A 26,298-nucleotide genomic window follows, 5' to 3' on the forward strand; every position below is an offset into this window, starting at 1 on the left:
GCTTTACCTAATGTTTCTTATATAATTTGTATGTTTATATTTGATAGATATAAAGACTAACAATATTAAAGTAATGAATATATTATGAATATGAAATTAACTTCATTGCATTGACTCAATTGGTATTGCTCTAAACCTTTTACATTATAATAAGGTCATTATATATTTGTAGTAAGTTATTTGAATAAAACTAAATTATACAGGTTTTATTTTACAACTCATATACAATAAATTAAAATAAATATTATATTTTATTACATTAATTTTGGCCCCTTCTAATAAATAATTCTAGTTCTGCCCTGATAGTGGGACCACCACATTAATTGTTAAGAGACAACATTGAAATTAAAAACGTAATGTTCACTGTAGAAGGTTATATAACAGATTTGAAAGAGAGAAAATAGGAGAGAAAAGAGAAAAAGGAAGAAATAAAGGAAGAAAAGGTAGCAAAACAGTCTATCTTCTTTTTTTGATTTCCAACTCGTCACTGTTGGATCGAGCTGATATTTTGACAGCAGTTTCTAGACACTTTACTCTTCATTCTGAACGGTTGGATTGAAGATTGATGGTGTGGAAGCTAGCCGTTTTAATAGAAAACGGGGTTATCAGTATGTGAGTTTTTCTTAAATACTTCTTTAATCTTGTTGTATTCCAAGAATAAGTTGTTCTTGATGATATATATGTTGTAGCCTTTAATTGAATCTAAGGAAGAACAGTTGTGAAACCATTATTTGTTAATAGTAGAAGTTTTTAGGTGGACTACAGTCCCGTGGTTTTTCTTGCATTGGGTTTTCCATGTAAAAAATATTGGTGTTGATTTGTATGATTATTACTTTCTATTTATTGATTGTTTGATCCTGATTTTGATTCCAAAAAAAGAAAAAAAAAATTGAAACTTGTGAATTGATCTGGATAGATTGATATCCGGTTATTTATTCCTAGTTTTCTCAACAAAAAAGTTATATCTTAACGGTCTGATAGGATGATTTTGTCATGATTGCATAACTTATATCAATAAAGATAATAAAGATCACTCCTTTAGGAGTAACGGTGGAAAAAAGTGGAGTAGATGTGATGGAAGAATTGTTTCTGCGGTTAAACCTGCGTTCTGCTACTTGAATAATCTCTCCAATTGATCACATATTCCGTGTCAAAACTATATGGTTTAGACTATTTATATTCTTCATGGTATTAGAAGTTGATCTTTCAGAACAGGATAGGTAATCCGCTGGTTCTTGTCTTTCATTTTCTGAAATGCTTATGAATTTCTATTTTTTTAAAAGGGGAAAAAAGGATAGAAAAAGAAAAGCATGGATTTGGAAAATCTAGAAGCTGTTGTATCCTTTTCATAGATTTTCATAGTGGCTGTGCTCAAATCTTGAGCCTGCAATCTGTTGGTTACAATATTACTTGACAGTAGACATTCTTGTGCCTGGATCCATCTGCTAGTTTCTGCAATAGGCAGACATACAAATAGCAAACCTGCCCTAAATTGCAGCAAAAATTGACCAAACAATAGACAGAATAGAGAATGTTTTGACTAGGCTTGTATGATAGAACAGCCTATTTAGAGATAAGTAATGTGTCAGACATAAATTCAACCTGACTTTTGTTATATTACTTGAGATGCCTGACATTGAACTTATAGATTGTCCAAAGTAGCACCTTGTAAAATTGCTCCGTAGGCAGCTTCTGCTATACAAGTTTATACTGAGCCTAAGAACTTCCATAAGAAATCCTTCGCTGGGAAATTGAGGATTGAACTGATCAGTGACGATGGTTTTGTCATGATTGAACTTCTTGTTGTGCTATTAACTAATTTAAACCATTGGCTTTCCGGGTCGCATGTGTTATCTTTACTCAAACATTTGCAAGTATTTGTAACAATGGTGTTGTTGGAACCTATATCCAAGCAAACGGGCGTGCCATTGGGGGCCTTGGATGACAAGTGCATTTTAGAATCTGAGATAGTTTCCCATTTTGAATTAGAATCTGTGCACATTATACCAAGTTTTGCTGGTTTAGCCAATTCATCTGTTTGTAAGCAGAAGTATGTCCCCTTCACTGACAGTATCTTCTGGGGCGTGTAGTTCCAGGCTTCAGATTTAGTGCAAGGACCTAATCTTAATGGCTCCAGCATTGATTTCCTCAACACACACAGACCTGTTGATGGGTGGAAGATCACTTTATGTAGATGAACTTCTGATACACCTGGTCCTGAGTTTTCCACAAACACAACCTTAAGGATTAGCTATAAAAAAAACAGTTGAATGTATCAAGAGCACAAGATGCAGATTTAAGGAACTCATACGAGGCCATAAACGCCATACCTCGAAAAGGAGATTGGAGGGCAGATATTTGCTGCAAAAAGGTTGAATTCCTAGTCTCACGCCAGTTCGAATTCAACACCCCATAGTACTCATTCATCCCTATAACACCTTGCCTCAAATAATAACTTCCAACTAGCGTCCACAAAGCCCAATCCAAGTCAAGTTCAGCTGCAACACCAAGGAAGCATCCCAAGTATCTGTTATCATTAACATTTGTCCCTCTTTGATCCACCCCAAACTCACTCATGAACAACGGCCAACCTTGGTCCAACAAAAATCCGGATATCCTCATCATATTATCCACCACTCTTCCACACACTTGGTTCGGGTTGCCATTTTTCCATGCCTGCCCATCTGTAAAACCATACCAATGCACTTCAAACACTATTTTACGACTGAATGTTAGATTCACAGGTCGATTGCGCAGGAAAGACAAGTCTTTGTCATAATTCAGGCCCGATAGAATGACAATAACATCGGGGTTCGCTGAGTGCACTGCTTCAGCTCCTTTTTGCATGTACCTGGCTCATGTCATTAGCATGAAAACGGATCATTCGATTTAGGAAGACAACAATTGATTCAGGACTAATAAATCTTTTTTCAAAAAGATTCACCGAGGACAAATTACCTGTACCAATCATTGACATTTTGTTTGGGGCCTCGAAGCTCATTCCTCAAGCTCATGCCCACCACATTAGGCACACCGTTAAACATGCTCGCCATTCTAGTTAGGCCCGTGATCCATAGATCCGGGTCGAAATATTGGTCACCGAAGAAGCCATTGCCATCAAAATTACTGCAGCACCAACCAGGCTTGCTTATGTGATTGTCCAATATCACCATCACATTATTATCCCCAAGGTTAGACACCACTGCCTGAAACACCATTAATCTTCATTTCTTAGAAGGAAATTAAATTAAACTAATAGTGCAGCAGTGTTCTTTTTTTACCAAAAAAATAGTTTATAATACTCAAAAAAAAATTGAGAAAACAAGTTTATTTTAATCTAAAATTAAAGTCATGTTTGTTTCCTGAAATTCATTTTCCAAAAAATTATTTTTTAAATTTTTCTATATTTATTTATTATTAAAAAAGTTAGTCAACGGAGAACACTTTCCAATTAAAGAAAAATTTGAATTGGTTTTCAGAAAAATATTTTCCTGAAAAATTTAGATGGAAAATACTTTCCGGAAGTTCTGAAAAATTTAATGTCATATTATTTGCTGATTATATCAAATTTAATTTTCAAACTTTTGATTGTTATATATATTTTGTTTTGAATATATATTTTTTAATTTAATTTTTATATTAACTTTGACCCTTATTTTTATAATTGTTATTTGTTTTTTCTATTATTTTTTTATTAAAGTTTTTTATCTATCAAATTTGGTCCTCATTCTTTTGATTGTTACTTATTTTTTAAATAATTTATGAAATGTTAATTATTATTATTATTATTTTAATTTCTTCATCTTTTTTTTTTAGATTCTCTATTATTTCAATTATTATTTATTTTATTTAAGATAATTTATGAAATTATATTTTTTTCAAGTTCATTCTTATTCAAGTTTTTAATTTGTAAGATTTATTTTTTATTATTTTAATAAACTTGAAAAAAATAAAGTATTAATAAGTTATTTTTTAGTTTATTTTTCATAACATAACCGGAAAGTGTTTTCCAGTTTATTTTTTATAACACTACCAAATATCCAAAAATAATTTATTTTTTAGAAATTTAATTTTTCTAAAATTTATTTTTCAAAAAACAAATTTCCTATGAAGCTTAAAGATAGTTTTGAGTCATTTAACCTTTTTTATTGATTTATTTGAAATCCTGGGCTATACAACAGAGATAATTTTTTATAACATCATAGGAATTATTGAACATCCAACCATTAACTATTTCAGCTTATGTAGCCTCTTTTTTTGTAAATCAATGTAATAATGTTGTTTAAAGCATAGCTAAACTAACGAAATTTAGCATCATGATAAGGGTCATAATGTAAATTACAGAATATAGGACTTTAAAAACATCGTTGTCGCCGTCGGCCACCAACCATCTATCGTCATCCCGACTTCTTCTCTCAGTTACGTTGTTCTTATCTCAAACCCTCGGTAAGCACAAAAAACTTTAAGCATTATTTTTAAGGATGACTTAGTGCTTAAATTATTAAAAAAAAAAAATTGCCAATCAACATTATGTAAATTATCTTGTAGCTACCGCCACTTGCAAAAAAATTTCCATGATCTTGTTTCATTTTAATCTTTTTTAGGTAATGTTAATTTCTAAGCAGAGAAAGCTATTACCTGGTAAACGTCAAGGAGGGGGAGATCAATGATGGAGGGGTTGTTGGCCTGGATACCAGAGATTGATTCGAGCAGACCAAGGCTTCGGAGAGATTGTCTTACAGTGAGAGACCCCAGAGTGTCATTGGTTACCAGGAAAACTGGCCAGGTGAGCCTAACACAGTTGAACCCCATGGACACAATCCGCTTGGCGATAGCATCCATGGGCTGCTCGCTAAGCCCCTCGGCTACCATGACCTCGAGATGTGATACCCAATTCACGCATGCCAGCTTCACTCTTTGCCCGTTTTCGTCCACGATCCACCGTGAGTTAGTAGACAGAGGGAGTGCCATGACATGCTTTTGTGGTATCATCACATCAGAGAATGTTACAAGAAAAGAGAAGATGGAAAGAACAGAGAAGAAAACTACCCTATCCATTGGTGGATTTGTTCTGACTTGGAGGTTTTCCGTGGGTCGAGCTCGATGTCCTTATTTATATCCGAGGGAATGCACGTATTTCTTTTTGGTCATGAACGTCGTTGTTTTTTTTTATAAAACATAATTCGGATTAGGATTTTAGTTAAATTATATAAGATATTAATCTAATTAATCCGGATATGTTTATAATAATTTAACTAGGGAGTGTTAGTAAGTGAGTTTGAAATAGTTTTTAAATACTTTTAAAAAAGTCTATTTGGTATAAAAAAACATTGAATTAGTTTATTTAAAAAATATATAATTTTGATGTATTAATGTTAAAAATAAAAATAAATTTTAATAATAATTCTAAATTCACAATAAATTCTTGCCAAAATATTTTATCAAAAAAACATAAACTCAGTAACTTTCAAATTTACCTGATACCCCTAGTATTAAATTAGATGTTTTGATTTTTTTTCTATATAATTTTTTATTTAATTATTATATAAAATTAACCCGTGAAAATTGTTAAGATATAATTTAATTAATATGATGAGTTAAAAATATTTTAGATAATTTATTAAAAAAATAATTTATATTAAAATAAACCATGCTCTTTTTTTCAAAACAAAATAGCCTTGTGGCTTATAGTAATTATGCGAGTTTTTTTTTTTTTTTTTGTCCTAATACCACGAAGCACACACTTCCCTAGTACTTGGAAACATTGTTTATTAATGATGCAAACAGGAAAAAAAAAACAATAAGAAAAATATAAAACTCAGCATTCATGCAAGAATTTCAATTTTTATGTTATTTTTGAATAATTATATCAAACTTGATTTATTTTCAATTCTCTGAATAGTTTAGAAACCAACATTTATAAGGAACAAAGAATCGTAATCATAAATAGAAGACACAATATAAAATCTAAAATTAAGTTAAAAAAAAAAAAACAAAATTATCTAAAACAATATCTTTCAAAACCTAATTTAAGGATTTTTCAAAACTTATGGTATTTTTATATCAAATTATTGATATAATGCAAATAAGTTTTCTTAGGATTTAACTAATTAATAGCATGTTTGGTAGTGTGATAAAGATTTAATTTTAAAGTTTTTTCTGTTTAAAAATATATTAAAATAATATTTTTTTTAAAAATTATTTTTAATATTAGAACATTAAAATAATAAAAAAATATTATAATTTTTTTTAACATCATGATGAACCTATGAAAAATTAACCATTATGACATTTCTACATGAAGATAAGAAAAAAAATAGTATAGATAAACTAAATGTAGAGGGATAAATATTCAAAATGTAAAAAATAAAAAAAAATAATTTTATTTAAAAAATAAAAGGAAAAGGAGAGAGGAAAAACTAACAAAAAAACACGAAGATAAAAATTAAAAAAATGCTATTAAATAGGTCAAGTGTAAAATAATAAAAATATAAAGTACAAAAAATAAGAAATCTCTTAAAATTATAATTTTATCATTATTACATACCACTACGCTACAATAAAAAAATTAGCAAAATGTATAATTATGTTATTTCTATAGAAAAACAGTATTTTTTTAGAATATGTATAATAATTAGTATCAGTGAAATATTGAAGAGGCTAAATAATCTTGTGTGTCAAATTTAAAATAGAAACAAGAGCAAAACAACAAAAGAAAGAGACTTTCCCATGCCGCAACCATTCCCTTCTTTACCAAGTTAGCTTTTGATGAAGATTTTCAAGGAATTATTTCTTTATCCGTTAATTGTATTTTATTCTATGATTTTGTTTGTTTTCGTGGTTTAATGTGTTTTTTTTAAAAAAAATTATTTTAAATTAAACTTTTAATATTTTTGAATTATTTTGACATGTTAATATTAAAAATAAATTTTTTAAAATAATAAAAAATAATTTTAAAATAAAAAATATTTCAAAAAAAAAATACTTATCAGAATCTAAAACAAACTATGCAAACACTTTGTAGCTAGCTGTTTGAGTTTTGATACGAGGCGTGGTCACTCGCCAAAGAAGATGATCATTAGGGTAGAAAGGGGAAAAGAAGTTAAAGCATATTCGAAAGTTTATTTATTTATGCAGAGATATAATAAATAACATGTAGTGAAATAATTGTTTGATGTCATTTCCTGTAAGCATAACAAAATTCTAAATTAAACTTGTTAAACTTGCACTTGCAAATAAGCTTCGCTTGACTAATTTTTTAATTAAATTGAATAAAATATTAATCTAATTAAATTTGGTCAATCTAATCTAGTTTTTGATGTCTTAATTGACTTGATAAAACTCAATTTAAACCTAATTGACCTAACAATAATAAAATAAAATAAAATGATAGTATTTTAATAAAAACAATTAATCCAATCTAATAATAATAATTAAAAAAATTATCATACTTTTTTATTTAATAATATATGCTAAGATTAACTCAATACAACACTAGCTATTCAGCTATTCAGTAATGTGTGTTTGGTTTGGAAATATGATAATTTTTTTAAAATATATAATTATTTAAAGTATAAATTCATTTTTAAAAGCTAAAAATACATATTTTTTTGTATGAATTCCATTAAAAATAGTCAAAATCACTTTCAAACCAAACATTCTTTTAATCTTGAAAGATGTAATTTAATTTGTTAGATTTTAAATTTATTTTTTAAAAATTATTAATTTAAATTTTATAAATCTTAAAGCTACTAAAAATTTACATAGTTATTAATTTTAAAATTTATAAAGTTAATTAAAATATATAAATAGAATTTAACTTAAATATTAATATTAATTAAAAAAGAGAGAGAGAAAAAAAGAGAGTTGTCAGTTGCTTGAAGGAAGACATAAGTTAAAACCATGTTTCAAACAAATAACGGTATTATTGGTCTTTGTTGTTGGGAACACGCTAAGCAATGTAAAGGTGGCGATACCCGTGAGAGCGAGAAAACGCCACATACGAAGAAAATCGACAACCGCCCTTTCTCTTCAGGAGCAAGGCATGATTGCAGTGGCCTCTTCGTCAACCTTGAAAGACTTGCAAGGCAGTGCATTGATTTACGATTCGCTTTTTTCTTCTTCTTTTTGGATGGTGGTTCCCTTTTCTTTTTCTTTTTCTTTTTTTCCTTGTCAATTTTAACGTGCACCTTGCTTTCCTTTTCTATTTTCAACTGGATGTACGTATGGCTGTGCGGTGTAATTTTTATTTTTAAAATTTTTATTTTTTTATTTTAAATTATATTTTTATTTTTTAAAATTATTTTGATGTTTGACGTTAAAAATATTTTTAAAAAAATAAAAACTATTTTAATATATTTATAAATAAATAATATTTTAAAAAACAATTATTATTCATTTTCATCATATTAGTGCTCATTATTACAGGTAAAATTATTAGAGAAATCTCCACGTAATTGTGTTTGAAAAACATTTAAAAAAATAATGGAAAGAGCACAAATCTTCACCTCCTCCCCAGTGAGGTTAACATTTTATCTCCATTTTTGGAGTCAAGTATCAACCTTTTCGAATCTCCCCTCAAACTTTTACCAAACACTGGTTAAGGAGGTGGAAATTACGAAGATAATTTTGCACCCCGACACCGTTTTACAGAATATAACCTAATGGTTGGTGCTCGTCCATTAAATTTGTAAAGTAACATAAATTATAATTATATCAGAATATATAATTATTGCAATAAGAATAATTATATAAGAGGTTTTCTTTGAGAGTGAAAGTAAGTACGTATATAAGAGGTTTTGTGATTGAGTATAAAAATCAAAATTATATTACTGTACTAATTTTCTCTAGAAAAAATTCACGGATCAATACCAAGTTGAATTTTTTAGAACTTATGATGGTATTTATGTTTGTAACTATTTTTATATTTAAAGCAAACAATAAAAAATAAATGTTTGGAAACTAAAAAAACATAATTTATTTTATAAGAGACCCATCGTATGTTTCGTGTTTTGAACACAAGTAAGCAAATGGAAATTTTAGGAATTTCATAATATTTATATAAAATATTATTTTATAGATAAAATAATTATTTAAAAAATACCCCTCGGATCAATTAATATCCATTGAATTTTTTTATTAAGGAATGGTTTAGAATTTTTTTAAAATAGATATTTTAAAAAATTAATTTTTTTAATGTTTTTAAATTATTTTAATGTATTGATATTAAAAGTATATTTTAAAAATTAAAAAAATTATTTAAATATATTTTTAAATAAAAATATTTTTTTAAAAAAAAACAAACCGCCACGTACCACATAGTAAATTGCCATCCCGGGTCCCCGGCACTTTCGAATCACGGTCTCGTCCTCTTCCACACTCTCTGACTGCCTCGCTCTCTCTTTTCCTGTGCTTGTGTGAAGGAATCGGCTCTGAGATTACTGCTAGAGGAAGGTCTTTCAGATTTCCTCTAGGTGAAGCTGGGACGTTTTCTTCTCCTTGCAAGTGAGTGCCTCTCTCCTTCTCTTGAATACCGATATTCAGTACTAGTTTTTGCCGGAACTTGAAATTAAACTGAACCGAAGCAATTCGGTGGACATATTCTGTTTATTTGTTTACTAGTAAAAATAAATAAATTACAAAGCCCTTATATCAAAATCCTGTTTAATTTTAGGACAGTGAAGCTAATGTCGATTATTATTATTTTTTAAAAAAATTTAGCAACAAAAGGAGATACCCAAACACTTATTTAAGTTTCCAATCCATCATTTTATGGCTTCGTATGGCTAAGAATCAGAAATTTGATGAAATTTAGCTTCGTACTTAATCATACTTATTTTGTGCTTTAATATATACAGATTTCCAAATCTAGGGTTTTCTCATGTATGATTGCTTTTATTCAATCTGCAGGCATATTTCAATCAACAAAAAGATGCGTAAATATAGTTAAACAAACTTGAATATATGCATATACGTATGCACATATATCCACCAGTAAATTTTCACTTTATTTCTAAATTGCAGGTGGCTTTTGTTACAGAGGCTGACAAGGCTTGCGTAGATCATTTTCTTAATCATCTCAAAGAGCATTACCCAACATGCAAGGTTAACTCCTGTTTTCTGCTCCCTGTATCTTACATACTTGAATAGCTTGTGCTCCCTACCTTTTCACAATTAATGCATCAAAACTAAGGTTTATGTCGATACAACTTTACAAGAGATGTATTGATTTTGATATAATTATTACTATTGATCAAAATCATTTCTCAAAGAAGAAAATGCATACCTATTTCCCTAAAAGCTTATCCTTGTCTATAGTTGTTTGGTTAAGTTAAGGTTAGCGGGAAGGTTGGCATGGCCTCCAACCTTGCCTTGACAGTCTTCTAAATTTATTTTTTCAAGCTTCAGATGGTTTAAATTGAAAGGAAAATTTAAAGTGGAAATAATCGCTTTCCTTTCCTAAATATCATTTCTTTTTTTAATGATTCAAAATTCCATTTAGTTTTCCCAAAAAATTACGAGGGTTCAACCTGTGGTGACCAGGAACCCTTTTCTTAACTATACTTATATTTTTCCAATTGAAATATTTGATTACTAATTGATTCAGGAAGAAAACACTGAATCAACCAAACTGAACCGAACCATTTTGGTTCATAAAATTTGGTTTTGATTTGGTTCAATTTCAGTTTATGAAAAAATAAATAAAAGATGCCAAAAACCACACCAAAAAGCCGAATTCTTACCCCTAGGCTAGTTATGCATGTGATTGATTTAACTTTGCAGTTAGATTGAATTTCTTAATTCTATCTATGTACTTATGTTAAATTTGTCCTTTTTGTCCAGAGTGAACTGCTGGAATATTCGATGTGTACATCAATCAGAGTATAGCTATTGTCCCCCCCTCCCCTGGAGTGGCTACAGTCTTGCATCCTAGGGCACCATTATCCCCAATTGAGGGCTATCCAATTCAATCTCACAACCTGAAAATTTTGAAGCAGCTTGTGCAGGATTAAAAGAAATGTAAGTACCGGCTTCTTTTTCTTAGTTAACAATATCTTGATTCTGTGCTTCGAAGTTTTGAATTTCTTTGTCTCTCTTTGTGCTTGATTGATAATTTTTCAGGGGAGCTTTTAAATTGGCACCACGCTGTCCACAGAAAGTGCATGACATTGTAGTTGACCCCGAACCCAATTGGAGTTTCGAGTCTCTTTCATCGGAGCTCCATTCACTTGAAAAGAAGCTCCATGACTCGTGTTCAATTCCTGTGCCTTTCACCAAAGTTCAATCTCGGTACTCTGTTTTTTCCATTTGTTATGGTTTCTCTTGGTTGCATCTGTATATCATATTGTGTATTCATTTACTATTTGAATTCTTGCTTGAATCCAATGTTTTGATTCATTTTAGAGAGTTTTGGAACAGGAAGGGTGTGAAGAGAAGTCCCATGGCCTTTGTCATGAGCTTGTCCAATGAAGAAACTGAGCTTTCAGAAAGCGAGAGGGAGGAGGATCATGATCTAAGTATGGTGACTGCAAAACGGTTCAATTGCGATGATCTTTATATGAGGTGTGATATGAAACTACACGGGTCTTTAAATGCTGATTACATGAATTATATCTGGATGATTATTTGTTTAGTATTTAATTTAAGTAATTGTTTCTTTGCTTTCTACTTACTGTAAATCTGCTATTTTGGATTTCTGGGTTCAATTTCTTTGCTGTGTTTTGCTTGTCTTTCAGTGACAGTGACAGTTCTGATTATGAGTTAGCTTTCGATGCTCAGTCCTACTTGATGGATGAAGTAGGGTTAGTTGAAAGTGCTCTTTTTGAGCGAAGTCACGAGCATCATCTTCAAGTGCAGGTGTGGATCTAAATTGCAGTCATTTCTTGTGTGTTGCTATGTGCCTTATATTGTCTTCATTACATACACACATAACAGCCATGTTGAGTTGTCAGAGAAGTAGGGAGGCCCAAGATTTTTTATTTAGTTATTTTATTATCATTATTTTTTGCGTTGAGGTTTATTGAGACTTTTTTTTGGGTGTTTAACATTGGTAAAGTGTTTGATTAGCAGGAGGATATCAGGAACCAACTTTCAGCAATAGAGACAGAATTAATGACTGAGCAGGAAAAATCTGCATCTGCATTTGCTCGAATTGAGAAGTATAGGGAAGCAAGGAAGGAACTGGAAAGAAAACTTGATACTCACTATCAACGCAAAATGTAAGACTGCATCTTCTTGTTCTTTTATTTCTTTATACTCCTATGTAAGTTGATAGTTAGAAAATCCTGTTTCAATGATTAGATTTCTGGCCCATTTTTCTGTTCTATTGTATTGTATTTTGAATTGCATAAGAAATAATGGAGTCATGATACTGTTCTTAATTGACCTACACCTTACAGTCATTTCTGTCGATTTCTTGTTAACACTGTGTGATTGACCTACAATAAAAAAACTGGCTGCTGACAGCTTAATGCATTATTAGTGACCATAGTGGATGCAATCTCCCTGCTTTCCAAAATTCATATCGTTCCTTCTCAATGTATAATTCTGAGATAAGGAATTTGAAATTTTCGAAGGAGAAAGAAACCGAGAAAGAAAGGGGTTGATATGCTAGAAGGAACCAATGAATTAGGGATCCAAGTGTTATGAAATTCTAGAGGTTTTAAATGTTTGGTTGTTTGCTATTGTTTTATTTAAGTACATTCCTACTAGACAATGGCAGGAAATACAAGTGGTGGTCGATTAAAGTAACAACTCCTTTTGAAATTATGTTTAAGTTATAATCTTAATTTAGTAAAAACTAGTGTACAAAAGTATAAGTCATGTGTCAAAGGGGATTCTAATTTTGAGGACTGGGCATGATGACATGTTCAAAGTAAGTGCATGCTAATCTTGTGCATGCAATTACTCCTCTGTTGTGATGTGTGTATCTAAATTGAATTGATTGCACACCAGTGGCTTGGCTTAGCACAGTGTGAATGCATAATATATAAGGTCTAAAGTGAATTGCACACCAGTTCCTGGGGGCTGGGGACAATTCATTTAGAGAAACCTGAAATGATTTATGACATTTCTTTATGATGTTATAGTGCAGAGGCACTTGACAATCATTTAACTGCCATTCAGCGAGATCATGAACTAAAATCACAAATAGAAGAAAGGAGAATAAGAAGTGATGCAGCTCATGAAGAGGCCAAGAGAAAGGAAAGGGCTTTTCATGAGGAAAGATTACGGCAAGAAAGAGCTAGAGCAGAAGCAGAGGTTTGTTGATTTGTCCTGGGTTTTTAATAATTTTCTGTGTAATTCTGGGCATAGGATTTGTGATCATGTAATTTACATGCTATTTCTGAATATATGTACAATGTTTGCTGCATTCCTTTCGTAGCTTATGAGCTTGTTGCCTCTCCCTTCATGCCTGAAGTTTAGGGCTCTTGAATTGCATTTTCTGTGAGTCCTGCTTCATTGAGAGACCTGGTATTTCTTTAATTCCACCATGTCTGTACAAGTATCATTGCCTGCAAATTATTTTTCCAAGCTGTTTGCATGTGTTGTGTTGTTCTCTAAGAAATACCTCTATAGCATGTTTGGGAATTTTGTAACGATATTGGTTACCCATTCTTGATCAAACTTCTTACCTCCAACCTTGATTAAATTTATTGTGGTATATCTATCATAACTTTCTTGGTAGATATTATTTGTCAGCATATTGATTACAGTTCTGAATGCAGGCCAAACTTAGATTTGAGGAAGCAAAAATGGCTGCTTTAGAAGCAGAGAGGAGAGCAGCAAAGGAAGCAGCTGAAAAGGAAGCTACTGAAGCCTCAAAAAGGATAGCTGCTGTAGCCTCGCAACAGGAGGCTGCCAAACCCCAACTAAATGCTGACTCTTCAAATATGAACCTTCAACCCCAGGGGTCTGGATCTAATAGAACTAAGAAATCACAAACAACAGGTATTCTGTTTTTATTCCTATGCAAGCACTCAAATTTCTAGTGCTTTGAATTATGAAAGGTTTCAGAGCCCAAAAAGAAATTTGGGTCTCAAATTGACATGCTTGTGGTCCATTTTGATTTTATGTTGAACTTTTCTTTAAACATTTTATCCTCCCTCCCTCCCTCCCTCCCTCCCTCTCCAATCTCCTCTCTTGTTCTCTCACATATTTCTTTTGTGTGAAATTTTTAAGTGGAAAACATAAAGGCCAGTGTCAGAATATTATTTTGGTAGTGATAAAAAGAAAATATATTGCTGGTAGCCTAAAACCTTATGATCTCCATCCCTTCTCTGCTCCCCTCTATTTTTCTATATAAGAGTGCCCATCATTTTGCAATTGGCTATCCTTTTCAACTTCCTCAGGGCTCAATCCTGGCTCTTCATCTCTTCGTCTCTTTATTTTCTCTCTTAAAAACTTTATATGTTACCATGACACCAAGATCCAGGAAGGAAGCTTCACTATTTACATTTCACAATACCCATCATCGGTAGTTTGTGCCCTTTATTGAATTAGACAATTTTTGCAGGTGATGTTGTGAGGGCTGCACAAACTGCTCTGACTTTAGAGCAGGGAAGATTGCTAAAGCTTAAAGAGCTTGAAGAAGCAAACCGGACATTGATAATGACTTCCAATATGGTATTTGCTAGAATATGTTATGTCGAGTTTTCAAATCTCATGTTCTGTTACCTTAATTAAAAAAATGCTTGTCATTGTGATTTACAATTTCTGGCACTGATCTTATAATTACTTAATTTTTAAAATTTGTTAGTTATTTGTTATTGTCGTTCCTTCATATTGGGTACATACATCTTTTCCTTTGGTCATTCTTGGATTTTTATTTATGTTCCAGTTTTTCAATGTGGTTCTTATGTGATTTTAAGGGATCTCATAACTTTTAAATCTTGTATTTGATACGCTGACTTGTTTTCTGTTGTCATTTTCATTAGGATTTTAGCAACCACGAGAGGCATATTTCTAGGCTGATCAGACAAATAAGGGGGATAAAAGAGAACGTTAGGTAAGGTGGATACCCTTTTGTGTTTTGAGTATTCTGTTCATTGTTCTAGTTACTTAAGAGAAACAAATGGTTACTTTAAGAGACCTTATATATCCAATTTGCCATTTATTCATGAGTGTGCACTTCTATTGTATCCTAAAATATTTTAAATGTTCTATTAATTTTGTTACAGAGTAAAGGCAAGTGAACTTGTTAAGATTTTAAAGAATCCTTCCTGTCCACAGTCAATCAGTGTTGTGGCATTTGCAAAGAAGGTAATCTGGATTATTAGTCTCGTTTGTTGTTTTTATAAGGTAATTGGGAGAATCTAGTGGTGAGAAAGTTCAGGAAGTGGGTCCTAAAACATCAATATAGATCCATTGTGATGGAATGCATTCCACATTTTTTATGTAATTATAGAGTAAGAAGAAAAGAAAAAGGTGCAAATATTTTGTTTCTGCACTTTGATTAGCATGTGTAATTAAGAAAGCTAAAGATAAAGTGTGCATACATCTGATTATAATTTGCATTCTCCTTGTGAATTACAAGCTTCGAAAACATAAGCTTTTCTCTATTTATGTTGCTAAGAAGCTCTGTGGCGCAAAATTTATTTAGTCCATTTAGGTTCTTCGCCCTCTTATTGCAGCTATTGTCTGTATGCAGTGTTTTACTTGGTCATTTGTTCATTCACGGAATGTGGAAGCAAAGGACACACTAATATGTTTCCCTGATTTGGTGTCTATGACTCCACAGGTTGTTTCCCATTGTGAGAGTCCTGATAATGCTGTTTTTGCGTGTGGACACGTCATTGTTCTTGTTGCTTCACAGGTAAAGCTGTTCAATTTAACTTGTTTTCTTCTCTTCTGTTTTTTCTCATTTTCTGTCTTGTTCAGACAGGGGTGGGTTTTGTGAGAGATATTAAGTTGTTATCATGCTCTGTAAGTTTGAAGATTGTGTGAAGATACTAATGGTGAAAAGGAAAATAAGACCTGCAAACTTCGGCTGTTTACCTGGGTGACTTTGCAGTGCACCATTTGATTCTAAAATGAGAAGATGTGGCCCTAGTGGTCTGTAGAGGATTTTTCACATAAGCATAGGCTAGGGTTGGGTTTATGCCTTCCAAGGAAGATTAGGGAATGTTTTAATCATATTTCAGCAGAAGGTATGCCCTTATGCTTGGGTATCTTCTGTTCTCTCATGTATGTTAATTATTTGTGAATCAGGTCCCACAAGCAATGGATCTTCTTCTTGCTGAGTTCCATAGAGCTTGCATCTACACTGTCCCAAAGCACATAGTGTACTCAAAGGTGACTCATTTAATCCCTTGAGCTTTCCACAAATGTGTTAAAATAATACATTAAAATAAAATCAAAAGAATCTTGCTTAACCTGTATATGGTACATGCATTTGTGAATGATATAGAATACAGAAGGAAAGATCAGAGAGACTGGGAACTGGAGGAAAGAGTTCCTTAACTTAAAACTCTACTGGGCTGATACAGAGTCTGTTTATCAACATTCTCAGTGCTCTTTACTTGTTAACGTCAAAGAATTCTAATCTACCATGCATCAGTAGATCAAAGGATGACCTTATGAAGTCAAAAGAATCAAATGTGTTAAAATAATAAATTAAAATAAAATCAAAAGAATCTTGCTTAACCTGTATATGGTACATGCAATTGTGAATGATATAGAATACAGAAGGAAAGATCAGAGAGACTGGGAACTGGAGGAAAGAGTTCCTTAACTTAAAACTCTACTGGGCTGATACAGAGTCTGTTTATCAACATTCTCAGTGCTCTTTACTTGTTAACGTCAAAGAATTCTAATCTACCATGCATCAGTAGATCAAAGGATGACCTTATGAAGTCATTTTTTTATCTCTCAAACATCTCATCTTGATTAACAAATAGCAGTACATATGAAGATGTTCCTGTTATATAAATGATTTTCTCAGATAACCTATCAAATATCCCTGTTATGTTTTCAATCTTGAAAAGTGTCCTGAAAGTGGCTAGCTATGCACACTTGAGATTGTCAATTGGGAAGAGCCTAAAGTTAAATCTGTGTCAAAGTAAATGTTTTCTGAAGTTTCTTCCAAGTCGTAACCCATCACTTGTGGCAATAATCATTTGTCACCATAGGGAAAAGCTCTACAATTTTCTTTTATCTATATTTGTGTTTCCTTCATTACCTTAGAACCTGTTTGACTAACTTCGGATTTTAGTTGGTAAAGTGTTGGAAAGGGACCTCCATTCCTATGTGTATTTCATGAGTGTTACTTCAATATCACCTCAATTTCCATCAGCATCCTTTAAAAATCCTTTTTCTACCTACTGTGGTCTTCAAATTCACAGAAATACAGTTCCAGAAAAATCTTTTCCACTCTTGGCATTCTGATAGAAATCTAACTTAGAAGTAAAAAGGCTAATAATCAGGTAGTGGTCTGTAAGTGGTAAAAGATGAGAGAACAGGATTTACTTGTGGCATTTCTTCCTTTGTTTTTGTTGTTTTTGTTGCAACTCCCATTATTTATTGTTGCTTTTCTCTCTCTCTCTCCAATTTCAGTCGGCCTTTGAATCAAAAGAGGCTTACTATAAAGACATTGGCCATCGAGAAGATGGTGGGAAGCTTGAGAGTGTGAAGGATTATTTGAAACGGTTAGAATCTTACATGAAACTGTATGGGGCTCTAGTTCAGGTTTGTCACTCTCTTTTCTTAATAATAAGAAAAAGAGTTTTCATCTGTATTATTAGGATGACAGCTTGGCCATTCTCATTGAGGATTAATATCTTGGCTCCCATTTTAACCTCTTCATACCTTATCAGTGGCAGCTGACCCTGGTCACTTGTAACTTTGCAGACAGAAGTGCAGGGTGTCCCAAACATTCATGGTCCTAAAGAAGGTTGGGCATGGCTTGCGAGGTTCTTAAATGTTCTCCCTGCCAATATGTATACTGCTGTTGCATTGAATGCCTTCCTGCAAGTAAGTTGGTAGATTTTTTTGATGTACTTGGTGTAGTGGTATTTAGAGGACCCATGGAGCTGAGAAAATTCTATGTTTCCACAGACAGCAGGATTTGTTCTCTTCAGAAAATACAAATCTCAGTTTACGAAGATGCTCCACATAATCTTAAATGACTTTCTAAATGCATTGAGAGAACGGGGGGATTCAGAATTAAATCCAATAATTCTAGAAATTCAGTCTTACATAGAGGACAATAAGTTCTGCCAGGAGCCTGAAGGAAGGAGCTTGCAGGGTCAATTGCTATCTAGTGTCATGGTACCCGAGTCAGAACCAAGTAGAGGTCACTACTATTGACTGACATGCTATTAAGTTAACAAGGTAGGATGGCATTTCTTGGCCAATTAACAGTTAGTCTACTTTCTTATAGTTAGCTTTGTTCTTTCTACTTAACACTTCAATTTAACATCTTAATCCATATTATCTCTAATTCCATGTCTTCATTTTTTCTGTAATTATCTGGATACTTGTTTTCTCAGAGTATGGCTATGTGGTATTAATACATCAATAATTTCAATCTATCAACAGGGACAAGGAAGTTTTAGTTATTACTGCTAAAGATTAATTCAATCAAGCATACTTCTATCAAATGACCTCCAGGTATTTGTCTCTTTCACGCATAGCTGTCCGTACACACATTTTTAACAGTTTTAATTGTTGTTGAAATTTTTTATTATCATCATCGTCGCATGGAAATAAGATTGTTGGTGGTTCTTTTCTATTTCATGGATGCAATTGTATGGTCTAAATACAGCTCAAGGCAACTATAATAGATGTTAGTAAGCCTTCAGAATAAGTAATAATTAGCTGCCATCCCAGTACCTAGTTACTTGAACTTTATGTTGGTGGCCCATTTATCATTTTAATATTCTTTTATGGCATTTAATTGAGGTTAAATTATTTGGTTATCAAGAACAAATTATTAATGGATTCTACTTTTCAATTGCTGTCTGTTTCTGTTGCCATGAATTTTGTTAGAAAACAATCAATCTATTGGATCTTCTGAGATTAATAGAGATTTGATGTTATTATCTACCATGGGGGTTGAAATCTTTTTCTTAAGAGAGCATGCAATTAGAAAAAATTATTTGATCATAAAATAAATCCTTATTTTCTCAAATGCTCTCTTTTGTATAAATAATATAGAATGCAGAGTTATCATAACAATCTTCTCTTTGCTTCATGAGTATGAATGTAGTTTAGGTACTCAATTAATCGGAAGATAATCAATCATTGTATAAACAGAACGAATATGTTGGAATCCCTGGACAGCCAATGCGAAAGCCCCCCATCTTGCATTGATGCTGATTTATCATCTTGAGAACATTCAACATGTGCATACCATGAGTGATATCCATACTGAATCAACTCACCATGCTGCTCGGCCTCAACCCCCAACAAAAAGTGTGATTTGGTAGATAAATCCATCTGAAACTAGGGATGTCCATCAAGGCTGTATTTCTATGTGGTAGGGGAAATTTCTATCCTCCCAAGGGTAAAACACCTGCAGTTAAGATCCCTGTCGTAACCTGCAATTTCATATGATTGATCTGTACCTTCTTGGAGTTAAAATGCAAGTAGAAATTTGGCCCGAATTTGACACGTAGAGTGTGAATGCGTTTGGATGGAGAAATTAGGTACAATGTCCTTCATATATTTAAATGAGAGCTGCTGTGTCCCCTCACAACTCTGCCTTGGCGAATGCAGGTTGCTGGAAAAAAAGAGTGACATTATTACACCTTTTGCCGATTGTTGTTTCTTATTCTTTTCCTGGATGTCAATGGAAAATATGTATTGCGTTGATGCGAATTGTGATGTTTGATATTGAACACCATTTATAGAAATTTTTGTGTAATGTTAATTAGATTATGTGGTCCTTGCGTCGACTAGTGTGCTCATATCACAATGATTTTTTTTTTTGTGCTAGTTTCACTATCTCAATCACTTGTCATGGCTGTTGTTGTTTTTTTTTTTTTTTTTCCATTGAAGTTAAGGTCTTTTTTCCTTGAAAATAAAAGTGGCCAATTCCAGATTTTCTTTTCTCAGATTTCTTTTATAATGCTTTTCTCGGGAAAAATTAATCAGCACGTCCTTGGATTAGAGAGGTAGTCTCCAATAGGTGTCTAATTAAAATGATTAAATAATTTTTTTAAAAAAAAATGAATAAGTTTTTTATTTATTTTATAATCGTTCTGGGTATTTTTATACAACCCCCTTTTCCTTTTTATTTGTTTTTATTGTTATTTTTGGAATTAATCACGCTTTTTTATTTCAACTTTTCATTCTAATTTCAAAATATTTTGTCAGTAATTAAAGTGGGCCAGGGCATTTTGGATGCTTAATTGAATGTACAATCATCACTAATGGAAGGACCTATTGGAGACGTCTACGAAATACAAGTTTCAAGTAATTTGATTTTTCTTATTACAAGGATATATTGATTAATTTTCCGGCTTGCTTAATTACACCAGATGAAGGAGCTCAAATGCATCCCAACAATACATAAAATCCAATCCAATATTACTGACTCAATTCTTCACCTTTACTTGTACATTAGTACAAAGACTATTGTTCTTTTTTAACGGGAAAAAATAATAAGTGTTGTTAATATTTGTTTTAGTAAAAAAAATTATATAAAAATTATTTTAATGTGATTTAATTATTTTGATACGTCAATTTAAATAATAGTAAATATTTAAAATAGATTTTTTTAATAAATATTAAGAGAATAATATAATAAATTAATTAAAATTAACTTCATTTAATCTGCTAATCCATATATATGGTAATTTCATATAAAATAAATCAAAATAAATTATAAAAGTTAAGTTTTAATAAATCCAATATTGAAAGAAGGATCTAAAAAATTCAATTAAAAAAATAACTCAAGTAAACTTAACATATAACTGAGTCATGAAACAAAAATAATTTCATTGAAAATAATTCAAAATAAATCATCAAGTCTCATTCTTAATTAACTAAATTTTGAAGGATAAAATTAAAAAAAAATAATCAAAAAAATAAAAAAACAAAAAAAAAATTTAATTTAATTAAATTAACTTGACAAACTCGTAATTCAAGTTATCAAGTTATGAGTCTGAGATAATTTTATAAAAAATAAATTGAAAAAAATAATAAAATTATTTAACAAATCTAATATTAAAACTCTAATAAATTTAATATTAAAGAATAAAATTAAAATTAAAAAAATTATTTTAATAAATAATATTATATGAAAAAAAGAACAGTAAAAACCCCTCATATATTTATTTTTTTGGCTGATGTAATAAAAAAAATACAAAAATTGTTGTCCAAAAACATGAATAACACCACAAATACATACATATTAAAAAAAACAATGGATTTTGGTTTTTGTTCATCAAAAGCTAAGAAAAACCTACCTCAACCTAATCCAGGTGTCGTTCATTAACTCCTTTTTGCAAAACCAACTTATGAAACACACGCCTTTGGCAGAGTTCTCAGCCATGATCTATACAAGATTGCATAAATCTTACTAGTTTCCCGTTTGTCCTCGCCGAAAAATACATCCACCAAGAAACAAATCAACTCTGCACAATCTTAAAACTGGTTCTTGAATGTTATTTATAAACCATTTTTTTTCCCTGCTTTCCGAAGAAACACTGTTGAATGACTATTCAGAATAATGAGCATTTGATTCAGCTCCCACCGAACCAAACATGCACGAAGCAGAGATGATCTCAGAGAACGCAGTGAGATTTACTAATAGAGCCTGATTCTAGCCTGTATCGGGCCTCGACATATGGGACACACTTGAAGGTCTTCTCCACAATCACAACAAGTCTGCAGAATAGGAAGAGGTGGCAATAAAGTACTTGTGGTTATGATTACATTGTCATGACAAAACATCATATATAGAATATGGTTCCTGCTTTAACTAAATAGATAGAAAGAGGATCATGGTTCACCTGATGCCCACAACCGAAGGCCATGTTCTTTGGATTAGTGAGACAAATGGGGCAAACCTGTCAAAGTTCATAAAAAAAGTGTTAATTGCAATGGTAGACTAAACGTGACGGTATGGATATGAACATTGAAAGCAAGAGTTATTTATTTACTTGTTAATGCCCATATCAAGGACGAAAGGCTGATTTAATAGTAATGTAACAGAAGAAAAAATACTGATCAATAAAATGAACTGTATCTGGAACAATTTTTACACCTGATTGTCATACACAGAGCTAGAAGATGAAGCCCTCTCTGCTGTTGTTTCATATCCACTAACTGGTGTATCATATGAAGATGAAGCCCTCTCTGCTTTTGTTTCATATCCGCTAACTGGTGTATCATATGCAGGGTAAGAAGGTACATGCTGCTGGAAGCTGCTTGAACGGGAAGCTTTTGATTTGCTTGAAGAAGTTTGACCGTAAAGTGGTGGGGGCAAAGGAACCCTCTCTGGTGCATTCCCTCTGTGGTGATTGCTTTATCCATGGAAGCATACAAATGAGATTTATAAAAATTTACATGACTTGGGAATTTAAGTGTATCAATGAAAAGCACTGCACTGAGACTTCGTTTTTACCCCAATAAGCCAAGCTCAATAGTTGCCTTGTATTGAGAAGGTATTTCCATCAATGCTGCAAGAGCAAATTCTGCCTCTTTTCTGGACTGACTCACATTTTTGGACATTATTTCTGTAAAATTCACAAACTAACAAGACAGAGAAAAGAAATAGTTCTAGTTAGTATATATGTAGATGCAGCGCTGCAATGTCTGAACAACTACATGACAGAACTACTGGTTACCTGGAAATTGTCAAAGGCTCGAGCAGGGATGTTGTCATCAAACTCCCTCATCATCTCCCAAGGTCCATCACCGACTCCAACTAAAATGATCGATAGAGGGTATTCACTGATATTGTCAAGCACGCAAGCAATTGATCAGGAAAATTTAAAACTAGCAATTGAAAATGTAATATCATATATATATACCTCCCCCCCTCCCACAGACCCACGTAGCTAAACTGCTTTACCTTGCCTTTACAATTGCATCGATTGTCCTTCTCTCTTGTGGACTGAGCTGGCCATGATGTGTGTCGACACTTCTAGTCACCTTTCATTGATTACAAGTTTTCTTGTAAGAGGAAGTGGTACAGTGAAAGCATTGACAAGCCAAGTATATAGAAAAGTTGTGGATTTTGTGCAGCAGGAATATCATAACTGTTTTGCCTAATTATCAAAAAATAAATAAATACATATCCTTCTGTTTTGCATTTTCCATGCACCAATCAAATGTCATGACCATCACAAGCAACTGCAGCTTCATGGAATGATTGGAAACAGGCAATTCACTTCTGCCTCTGACTGATTAAAATATTTCACCAAGAAAATACCTGCTTAGAAGGCAGTCTTTCTGCAAAATAGGGCATATAAGATCTGCAAATGTTTCTTTTCCTTGAGTTTTGAACAGGTGAAAATTCTTCTGACCAGTTTTACTTCTTCAGGAGTGGATCCACACCGTGTTTATATAATAAATATTAGTTGCAATTTTGATGCTTTAATGTTAATGTTTTCAAAGGATTGGTATTGCCTAGCACTCAAAACCTTTAAAATGAATTGCTAAAGGCAGAGCAACAAAAAATACCTGCCTTTCAACAATAATAAACAGTGAATTCAAAAGAAAAAAAAATGTGAATACCTGTCCATCAGCAATTATCAGCAAAACATGGTATTGCCCACCACCTTGCTCAACAATAGTAATGGCCATTTCAATAACAGGTGCAAAAGATGTCGGTCCTACGATAACAAAACATAAACTTTGCATGCCTTAGGACCACCTGATAGAATATTTTGAATAAGATGCCATTTTTACACAATGTACAGAACCTGACCAGCGAGCCGAAGGTTGGGAACAATTTCTTTGTATCGTGTCAGAACCTCCTCAAATCCATTACAGAATCTCTCTTCAGGAAAGAAACTAAAGACATCTTGATCATGTGTAGATGCTGCAAGAAGTAATGTGAAAATCATCTTCCTCGTGCAAAAAATAATTCTACAGAGAATAATTCAAGAGAATTCTTCATAAACTAGAAGAAGAAGAAGAAGCTTAACATGAAATTACCATCTCCAAATCCAAAACATGGAATTAAGTTATCCTCATCAAATGCAGACATAGTCCTGCCAATAATTGATATTGCTTGTTCATATGGATTTTGAACATTTCCAATATCATGTAAGCTTCGTCGATTGAATGATCTTGCACCTGATATGATTTTGAGAAAAGGTTAAGCATACCTCTTATGGCTGAATCATAATTGTTACCACACGTTAAACAAACCAGGAGACTACTAGACCTGTCCACTCATTGCTTTTTGTGAAGTCAATTCCAACAATGAGATTAGAAGACTCTAAGCCAGCTTGAGCAAGAGCAGCAGTCACCTGTGGAGAGTGACTTTGTTTAGTACTTAGAAGCATGTTGAATACTTCAAATTATCTTACAAATTTACGTTTGACCATCTACAAATTTTACAGCAAATCATCAAATATAGATAGAAGCAAGCAAGCAAATGATTTAGAAAGAGGTTTGAAGATGTAGGACCAACTTATAGTGTCCATCCACTAATCCTTTCCCAGTCCCTGACCATAAAGATGGAAGTGTCAATGCCAGCTGCCCTCATAGAATTGTCCCCACGGAAATCCTCATTAGATAACAAGGGACTATTTTGAGGCTGGTTGGCATTGCATTTCAACCTGCGTTTTAAAAATGCATTTAACATGAAATAACATCAAACTGATGGGTTTTTTTTAGAGCTTTCTGATTATTTTGATATGCTGATATCAAAATTAAAAAAAAAACATTTTGATGCATTTTTAAGTAAAATAACACTTTAGAAAAGCACCCTACACTACAATACTAAACACACACTTTATCACCAATAGTTCAAACACAAGAATTCACCACATGTTTATGCTTACAGATAAGTCTTATATACACTTAAACTGTATCTTGTGTTATATTTCAAGCTGTCATGTCGAAGCCACATGCTTGTTCACATCATTGTCAACAACATTCTTCAGACTTATCCTATATAGAAGCCATAACAAATCATCATAAGCCTGGTTTCATTCTATGGTAGCCATCGGCTCAACTTCTTTCTTTATCTGTCACCAATTTCAACAGAATTTCCCACTAGGCGTTGATCAAATTCATCTCATGGGTCCTCAAAATATCTTAAAAACAGGCCTTGGCAACTCAAGTTGTGTCAGAAGGTTTTTTTTGTCTGTAACATTCATTCAACGTTCGTCTCGCTTTTCACTTTGTCACTACCACCCTTAAAAGTCTTATCCCATAGACGCCAAAAAAAAATAAAAAATTACGAGTAATTAAATAAATTGATGGTCCAACCAACCTGATCCAAAGTCTGGTAATTATCAGCAATTCTCGAGTATTTCCTGTCCAACCTCTTGTGTGGTTGTTGGGGGGGCATGTGTGATTCATAAGGATAAGATGGATTAGGAGCAGGTGCATGGTGACGTTGTTGGGTCCAATAGGGATCAGGTTGAGGAGATGGATATGATGATGCTGGAGGATATCCATATTGATTCCATGAAGATGAAGAATTGGCTGAACCATAAGAAGAATAATCTCTCCCTCTTAAACCTTTTGAGCTTTTACCTCCCATCAGCAAGCTAATTGATTCCAAACAGAAAAAAAATCTCTCCTTTCCAGCTGCAAGTATAATTAAGTCAACTCAAGAAAACAATATCACAGTACATATAGTAATTCTTAACATGTTGATCATACCTTAAAACTTGAAACTAAACTCTAACACAGAAACTACAGATTGGGGAATGCAAAAATAAAAATAAAAATTGAAGAATGTTTTTTTAATTATGGGGTATCTGAGTTGGAGATGGTGAAGAAGAAGTGAGTTAAAAGGAAGTTTCCGAGTTGAAAAACAAAAGGGGTAGACGTAGTAGGAAACAGAGACAAAGGAAATTTAAAAGGAGACCAATTCAAAGACAAAACAGGGCACCACCGACCTGATCAGCTCCGACTGTAAGTTTCACAGTACATAAATGTTTTGCTTGCAAAGAGAAAACTTGTTCACTCGTCTCATCTGTAAGTTTCCATGATTAAGCACCCAAATAAAGAGAGAAGAAACAAAGCATCGATGACTAGGGGGTTTTGAATTTTGATTAATGAAAACGCAATTGATTGAAATAAATAAATATATACAGAGCAGGCAGAGTACACGCAATCTTTTAGCTGGTGGGGATGACCTTAGTTTTGTGTTTGGTACTGCGCTGA

The 26,298-nt window shown here is 32.5% G+C and overlaps 3 protein-coding genes across 10 annotated transcripts; 1 reads left to right on the forward strand and 2 right to left on the reverse strand.

The window, feature by feature from the left end:
* Positions 1-1,315: 1,315 nt before the first annotated feature.
* On the reverse strand, positions 1,316-5,101 carry LOC105132312 (uncharacterized). The gene is made up of 4 exons (XM_011035721.1): positions 4,639-5,101; positions 2,959-3,206; positions 2,331-2,851; positions 1,316-2,217 (listed from the first exon to the last, which is right to left on the reverse strand). Exons 1-4 carry the CDS (start codon positions 5,056-5,058, stop codon positions 1,706-1,708), a joined length of 1,701 nt encoding a protein of 566 aa, XP_011034023.1. The 5' UTR covers positions 5,059-5,101; the 3' UTR covers positions 1,316-1,705.
* A 4,237-nt stretch (positions 5,102-9,338) lies between these two features.
* On the forward strand, positions 9,339-19,950 carry GLE1 (nucleoporin GLE1-like protein). 6 transcript variants are annotated; one of them, XM_011035722.1, is made up of 19 exons: positions 9,339-9,504; positions 10,024-10,104; positions 10,843-11,019; positions 11,122-11,289; positions 11,404-11,562; positions 11,736-11,856; positions 12,067-12,218; positions 13,089-13,260; positions 13,728-13,950; positions 14,516-14,625; positions 14,937-15,007; positions 15,180-15,261; positions 15,740-15,814; positions 16,210-16,293; positions 17,554-17,685; positions 17,848-17,970; positions 18,055-18,330; positions 18,538-18,609; positions 19,717-19,950. In XM_011035722.1, coding segments are annotated over exons 3-17 (1,926 nt in total). In that variant the 5' UTR covers positions 9,339-9,504; positions 10,024-10,104; positions 10,843-11,017; the 3' UTR covers positions 18,307-18,330; positions 18,538-18,609; positions 19,717-19,950. The 6 variants fall into 6 exon arrangements, with proteins under 6 accessions (XP_011034024.1, XP_011034027.1, XP_011034028.1 ...); XM_011035725.1 differs by having other exon boundaries at positions 12,070-12,218; XM_011035726.1 differs by having other exon boundaries at positions 11,419-11,562.
* A 1,373-nt stretch (positions 19,951-21,323) lies between these two features.
* On the reverse strand, positions 21,324-26,216 carry LOC105132315 (E3 ubiquitin-protein ligase RGLG2-like). 3 transcript variants are annotated; one of them, XM_011035731.1, is made up of 12 exons: positions 26,031-26,216; positions 25,397-25,716; positions 24,341-24,425; positions 24,109-24,249; positions 23,879-23,992; positions 23,686-23,783; positions 23,021-23,100; positions 22,794-22,899; positions 22,571-22,698; positions 22,211-22,466; positions 21,957-22,013; positions 21,324-21,831 (listed from the first exon to the last, which is right to left on the reverse strand). In XM_011035731.1, the coding sequence occupies exons 2-12, from the start codon at positions 25,667-25,669 to the stop codon at positions 21,751-21,753; spliced, it is 1,419 nt and encodes a 472-aa protein (XP_011034033.1). In that variant the 5' UTR covers positions 25,670-25,716; positions 26,031-26,216; the 3' UTR covers positions 21,324-21,750. The 3 variants fall into 3 exon arrangements, with proteins under 3 accessions (XP_011034033.1, XP_011034031.1, XP_011034032.1); XM_011035729.1 differs by having other exon boundaries at positions 22,211-22,469; positions 26,031-26,213; XM_011035730.1 differs by having other exon boundaries at positions 22,211-22,469; positions 25,792-26,213.
* Positions 26,217-26,298: the final 82 nt, after the last annotated feature.

The sequence above is a fragment of the Populus euphratica genome, unplaced genomic scaffold (assembly GCF_000495115.2).
Source record: "Populus euphratica unplaced genomic scaffold, PopEup_1.0 scaffold85.1, whole genome shotgun sequence".
Classification (NCBI taxonomy): Eukaryota; Viridiplantae; Streptophyta; class Magnoliopsida; order Malpighiales; family Salicaceae; genus Populus; species Populus euphratica.

What these genes read in the sequence shown, in the direction of transcription:
- LOC105132312 (XM_011035721.1), bottom strand. Translation starts at nt 5,058, where the DNA reads ATGGATAGGGTAGTTTTCTTCTCTGTTCTTTCCATCTTCTCTTTTCTT. An exon ending in CCCTCCTTGACGTTTACCAG is followed by an intron (nt 3,207 to 4,638) that starts GTAATAGCTTTC and finishes ATGGTGTTTCAG; the next exon opens with GCAGTGGTGTCTAACCTTGG. An exon ending in CCTCCAATCTCCTTTTCGAG is followed by an intron (nt 2,218 to 2,330) that starts GTATGGCGTTTA and finishes TGGAAAACTCAG; the next exon opens with GACCAGGTGTATCAGAAGTT.
- GLE1 (XM_011035722.1), top strand. An exon ending in TTGTGGCATTTGCAAAGAAG is followed by an intron (nt 15,262 to 15,739) that starts GTAATCTGGATT and finishes ATGACTCCACAG; the next exon opens with GTTGTTTCCCATTGTGAGAG. An exon ending in CATTGAATGCCTTCCTGCAA is followed by an intron (nt 17,971 to 18,054) that starts GTAAGTTGGTAG and finishes ATGTTTCCACAG; the next exon opens with ACAGCAGGATTTGTTCTCTT.
- LOC105132315 (XM_011035729.1), bottom strand. Translation starts at nt 25,669, where the DNA reads ATGGGAGGTAAAAGCTCAAAAGGTTTAAGAGGGAGAGATTATTCTTCT. An exon ending in AAAAAGCAATGAGTGGACAG is followed by an intron (nt 24,250 to 24,340) that starts GTCTAGTAGTCT and finishes AAATCATATCAG; the next exon opens with GTGCAAGATCATTCAATCGA. An exon ending in TCCCAACCTTCGGCTCGCTG is followed by an intron (nt 23,784 to 23,878) that starts GTCAGGTTCTGT and finishes TTGTTATCGTAG; the next exon opens with GACCGACATCTTTTGCACCT.